This window comes from Megascapheus bottae, chromosome 17, assembly GCF_031878675.1.
Source record: "Megascapheus bottae isolate mThoBot1 chromosome 17, mThoBot2.hap1, whole genome shotgun sequence".
Taxonomy (NCBI): domain Eukaryota; kingdom Metazoa; phylum Chordata; class Mammalia; order Rodentia; family Geomyidae; genus Megascapheus; species Megascapheus bottae.
The window spans coordinates 5,515,269-5,521,268 of record NC_143525.1 but is presented as its reverse complement, the minus strand read 5'-3'; the positions used below and the strand labels follow the sequence as shown (position 1 = coordinate 5,521,268).

General features: G+C 43.5%; 1 protein-coding gene across 1 annotated transcript in view; it reads right to left on the bottom strand.

Annotated features, from left to right (window-relative positions):
* Positions 1–1,245: 1,245 nt before the first annotated feature.
* The window catches only part of Pigl (phosphatidylinositol glycan anchor biosynthesis class L), a 54,471-nt gene continuing 49,716 nt past the window's right edge, over positions 1,246–6,000 (bottom strand). Inside the window, exons 6-7 of the mRNA XM_090349499.1 lie at positions 4,220–4,353; positions 1,246–1,840 (exon numbers count right to left, since the gene is read on the bottom strand). Coding sequence (XP_090205625.1) covers positions 1,742–1,840; positions 4,220–4,353 — 233 coding nt within the window. The 3' untranslated portion in view covers positions 1,246–1,741. The remainder of the gene's footprint in view (positions 1,841–4,219; positions 4,354–6,000) is intronic.

Genomic DNA, 6,000 nt, shown 5'->3' with positions numbered 1-6,000 from the left:
CATACACACACACACATATACACACACAATTTGCAGAGATTTTCCTCTTGTCATGACAAGTGTCTTTTTGGCTGCATTGCACCTTCTATAACAATATATTTCTATGGCTGTCTTAATGTCCTTGAGAGCTTACATTCCTCCCTGTGTTGCTGCCTCTTTTGCTCCTGGAAGCAAGAAGATCCTAGTTCTGGCTTCACCTTTTCCCAGAATAGAACCTGATGCTCACTTGGCTGATGTGATGATCCAGAGAAGGTGCTGAGATGGAGACCAGGAGTGGAAGCTGGCCTCAAACATCAGTGTCATTCAGTGGATCAAAACAATAGTTTACTTTCCAGTTCCCTGTTTGCTAGGGTTTTGTTTGTTTGTTTGGGCATGTCCTGGGGCTTAAACTCAGAGCCTGCGCACTGTCCTTAAGCTGAAGAAGCTGAAGAAGCTCAAGGACAGTGCTCTACCACTTGAGCTACAGCTCTTTCTGTGTTTTGGGTAGTTCATTAGAGACAGAAGTCTCATGGGGACTTTTCTCCCCTGGCTGGCTTTGAACTGCAATCCTCAGATCTCACCCTGCTGAGTAGCTAGGATTACAGTGTGAGCCATTGGTGCCCAGTTAATAAATCAGGTTTTCACAGATGTGAGCTCATACTGAAAGTACATCAAACCAATCTTTCATAATTACAAACATGTATTGCCAAAGGATGGCCTTGCTGGTAACTGTTTTTTTTAGGATAGACACTGCTTTGTTTGGCTAGTCTTGGAGCTTGAACTCAAGGACTGGACACAGTCCTTGGGCTTTGGGCTTTCTGAAGGGTAGTGCTCTACCAGTTGAGCTACAGCACCACTCTGTGTGGTACCGAGGAATTCAACCCAAGGCTTTGTACAAGGTAGGCAAGCACCCTACCACCAGGCCACACTCCCTGCCCTAGATACATATCTTTAATCATATACAGCACACTTCTCACTTAACACAAAATAGCATCATGCCATTCCTAATCTGTGAACCTTATCTGTGAACCTTTTTCCTTGTTACAGAATGTGACTGTATTACTGGATTTTTCTAGTTGTGCTACTTTAAGTAACCACATGATAATCTAAACACTTCCTGAGGCATAGAATATCTTTTTATTTTATTTTTAATTTTTGGTATGTTTGTTTATAATTTTTGGTGATTTGCTGGTCTTGAACTCAGGGCCTGGGTGCTGTCCCTGAACTTTTGTGTTCAAGGCTAGTATATGACCACTAGTCTGTGAAGTGGTTTATTTATTTATTTTTTGGTTGGTCCTGGGCCTTGAACTCTGGGCCTGGATACTGTCCTTGAGGCTAGCACTCTACTACTTTGAGCCACAGTGCCACTTCTGGTTTTCTGCTGGTTAATTGGAAATAAAAGTCTCAGGGACTTACATGCTTGGGCTGGCTTTGAACTGTGATCCTTAGATCTCAGCCTTCTGAACAGCTAGGATTAGAGGTGTGAGCCACTGGTGCTCGACCTGTGAAGTGTTTTTAGGGTACCTTTATATTCATTTACCATAATGGCAGCCTGCCTAAGCTCTGTGTTAGGTGTTGACACACCATTCTTATTACCCCCAGGAAAAAGATGAGTTTGAGTGCTCCACTACTGGACCTACATGATCCCTCTTCTGCAGAAGCTGCTTAGCTGAGATCTCCATGTTTTAGATCTAGGCCAACCTCCTGGACTTCTCGTCTATTTCTCCTCTTTATTCCTTAGATCTGAAAACTCTTCAAGGCTTCAGAGGAAGTTCAATGAGTTGATTTTCATGTATCTGGAGAAGAGGATGTAGAGGTGACGGAACCAGAGGAGCTGGCTGTGGTGGCAGGACATGGCTCTCTAGAAAAATCAAAGAGAAGCAATTATGGAAACCTGCTCGGGAACTGGATCTGGATCTGTTACTTTTAGATCTGCTCATTGACCTAAAATCCTTCCTCTCAATAACCCCTTTATGCTATACCCTTACTTGGCTTCTTTCTGTAGCGCATGATACTCTCTTGGTTGGCCCCTCCTTTCCATCTCTTCTACTGCATTTATTATTGGCGGAGTAATCAATAATATGATCTCAGCTAGACACTGGTGGCTCACACCTATAATTCTAGTAATCCTAGCCCAAGAAGGTAAGTCTGAGATACTCTTTTTTTTTGGTGGGTCATGGGGCTTGAACTCCGGGCCTGGGCACTGTCCCTGATCTCTTCAGCTCAAGGCTACTGTCCTACCCTGTGAGCCAAACCCTACTTCCCATTTATTTATTTATTTTTTAATATATTTTTATTGTAATTAATAGATGGGTTACGTTATATTCGCCAGATAGACGGTGCATTACTTCACAAACATTGCTACCCTTTCTCATGTTTTTTTGTCCCCATTTCCCTCCCCCCACCCCTCCCCTCCAACTTCCCATTTTCTAGAGGTTAATTGGAGATAAGAGTCTCAGGTACTTTTATGCTCAGGCTGGCTTTGAACCTTGATCCTCAGATCTCAGCCTCCTGAGTAGCTAGGATTACAGGCGTGAGCCACCACGACCAGCTAAGTCGGAGAGACTCTTAAGAGAGAGAGTGTGTGTGTTAGTTAGCTCTGGAGCTTGAACTCAGGGCCTGGGCATTGTCCCTAAGTTCAAGCCTCAGGACTAGCACAAAAGAAAAAATTCTCACTATAATAACCCTGTGGGTTATGTACACTTGTTAATGCTATTACAAGAACAATAACAGCAGCAATAGCTGGGCACCGGTGGCTCACACCTGTAATCCTAGCTCCTCAGGAAGCTGAGATCTTGGTTCAAAGCCAGTCTGAGCAACAAAGTCTGTAAGACCCTCATCTCCAATTAACCACCAGAAAACTGAAAGTGGTAGCTCAAAGTGGTGGAGTTCTATAAGCAAAGAGCTCAAGGATAGCACCCAGGCTTGAGTTCAAGCTCCAAAACTAACAACAACAAAAAAATAAGTGAGCAAATAAATAGATTAGAAAACTCAACAGTCTCAAATAGCTAGTAGGGAATAGATGATATTTAAACCCAGAGGCACTGAGGAATTGAACCCAGGGCCTCATGCATGCTAGGCATGAGTGATTATTTCTGAGTGATGGAGTATAAGCTATTTATTTTTCCTTTTTTTTCCTTTCTCACTTTTTCCTTCCCTCTGCTTCTTTCTTTCTCTTTCCCTTCTCCCTTCCTCCCTCCTTTCTTTCTTTCTTTTTTTTTTTTTTTGGCCAGTCCTGGGCTTGAGCTCAGGGCCTGAGCAATATCCGTGGGCTTTCTCAAGGCTAGAGCTCTATCACTTGAGCCACAGCACCACTTTTTCTATGTATGTGGTACCAGATAATCAAACCTAGGTCTTGGTGCTTGCTAGGTAAGCACTCTACCACTAGGCCAAACTCCTAGCCCCTCTCTCTCTTTTGTTGATACAGAGTCCTGCTTGAATCCAGGGCCTTCCACTCTTGCTTGTTCATAGCTGGTGTTCTACCACTTCAGCCCCCTTCCAGCCCAGCTTTTTGCTGGTTAACTGAGATGTAGTCTATGACTTTTCTTGCTCAGGCCGGCCTGAAATTATTGTTCTCTCTCAGTCTCCCACATAGCCTGGAATAACCGAAATGCACCCCTGCTCCCTAGTAAGGGTTGACAAAGAAGACTCATGACCTTTTATGCCTGTGCTGGCCTCAAACTAACTGTAATCATCCTATTCTGTTTCTCAAGTAGCGAGGATTATAAACATGAACCAATGGTTTCATTTTTCTCCCTCCCCTTTCCCTCCCTTTTTTTAAATAGTACTAAAGAATAAACCTGGAGCCTTGAACATGGCAAATACTCCATCCTAGAAAAATTTTTACTCTTTTTTTTTTTTTTTTTGAGAGTCTCACCAAGTGGCTTAGGCTTAGCCTTAAACTGGTGAGCTTCCTATCTCAGGCTCCCATGAAGCTGAGATTATAGGCAAGCATTACCATGATTACCTCTTATTTTTATTTTACTGATGCTTTTATAAATACTAGATTTTATACTAATAAGCATGGTGTTGTTTACTTTAAAATTTGGAATTACAGAAATAAGGTCAAAGTGTTTGAAAATTCTATCTTAAGACCAAGGTCTCTCTTGCCTAATCTTTACACTGAGCTCTCCTTTTGGAAGGTCTACAGTGAGGTCTTCTATAGGAGGTAAAGCTTTGAGGAGCACTGGAGTCTGGAGTCCAGTTCTGAGTGAAAGTATTTAAGATTCACAATCCTCACCTTGGCCTGTGCCACTTCTTCACTGGTGAGCATGAAGAGGACATCATGCTTGCTCAGCAGGGACCAGGGCAGGTCAAGGAGGGAGAGATACTTCCGAAGCACATTCACAGACTGAAGTGTCAGCACAGAACACCCTAGTGGGGAGGGAAAGGGAGACATAACAGTTCTGCTGCTCCCAGCCAGCCATTCTAAGCACCTTCCTCTTAGGCATTCGTCAGGGGATAGGGGTCAGTTTCTGAGGATTGCCAAGAGTCTTACAACACTAAGGCTGTTCTTTGCCCAGTATTCTCCTAGATAGAAAGAGAGAAAGGGGGGCCGGGAATTTGGCCTAGTGGTAGAGTGCTTGCCTAGCATGCATGAAGACCTGTGTTCAATTCCTTGGTAGCACATATGTAGAAAAAAGCCAAAAGTGGTGCTGAGGCTCAAGTGGTAGAGCTCTAGCCTTGAGAAAGTCCAGAGACAGTGCTCAGGCCCTGAGCTCAAGCCCAGGACTGGCAAACAAAAAAAAAAAAAAGAAAGAAATCGGGGCTGGGAGTTTGGCCTAGTGGTAAAGTGCTTGCACGAAGACCTGGGTTCGATTCTTCAGTACCACATACATAGGGGAAAAAAAAAAGCCAGAAGTGGTGCTGAGGCACAAGTGGTAGAGCTCTAGCCTCGAGAAAGTCCAAGGACAGTGCTCAGGCTCTGAGCCCAAGCCCAGGACTGGCAGAAAGGAAGGAAGGAAGGAAGGAAGGAGGGAAGGAAGAAAGAGAAAGGGAAGATGAGGAGGCTGGCCACCCTCCACCCCATTGTGGGACTTAGTAAGAAGAGGTGGCTGCTCTGAGGTTGGTATCTACCAATTTCAAGGACAAAGGGAAGGTGATGAAGATAGAAATGTTGGTATTGACTGGTGAGAGGCCTGTTTCTAGGCCTGTCATTACGGAAAATCCCTTAATTGCTATGAATCTGTTTTCTTTTGGTAACACTGGGGTATGAAATCAGGGCCTCATGCTCTGACTCAGCTTTTTCATTCACAGTTGGTGCTGTACCATTTGAATCATGCCCAGTTTTTTGTTGGTTAATTGGAGATAGAATCTCTTGAACTTTTTTTTCCAATCCTGAGGCTTAAACTCAGGGCCTGGGGATTGTCCTTGAGCTTCCCCAAGACTACCACTCTACCACTTGCACCATTGTACCACTTCCATCTTTTTCTGTGTATGTGATACCAAGGAATCGAACCCAGGGCTTTGTGCATGCTAGGCAAACATTCTACCACAAGGCCACATTTCTGGTTCTCTTTTCAATTTTTTTGCCTGGGCTAGCTTCAAAGAATCTATGCTCTCAACCTCCTGAGTAGCTAGTATTTCAAGTGTCCAGCATGGTTCACAGTGCAAAGGTAGGATATTGTAAAGTTTGATCCATGCTGCCAGTTCCTGGATCTCAGTTTTCTAGTTCATAAAATAGTGTTCATAATGTGGGGTGTGCTCATTTTACAGGGTAGATATAAAAATCATATTGGCTACAGCCAGCTTCTGAAGACTGAACAGCTTGGTCAGTCCATGTAGAAAAAGCACATATTTTTTATTTCTGTTTGTTGAATTGTCATATTGCCCTGTGAGCAGGACACAATTAGATTCTAGCTCAGAAGGGTTTACGCAAGGGAGTAACTTGGTAAATACCAAATGGTCAGATACCTTACTGTAGGTTACAAAGAGTTCCTATGTCAAGAATATTAGTATATCAGATATCTGTCAGGCACTTACAGCCTTGTTAATTAACTGTGGGGAGGGTGGATAAAATAT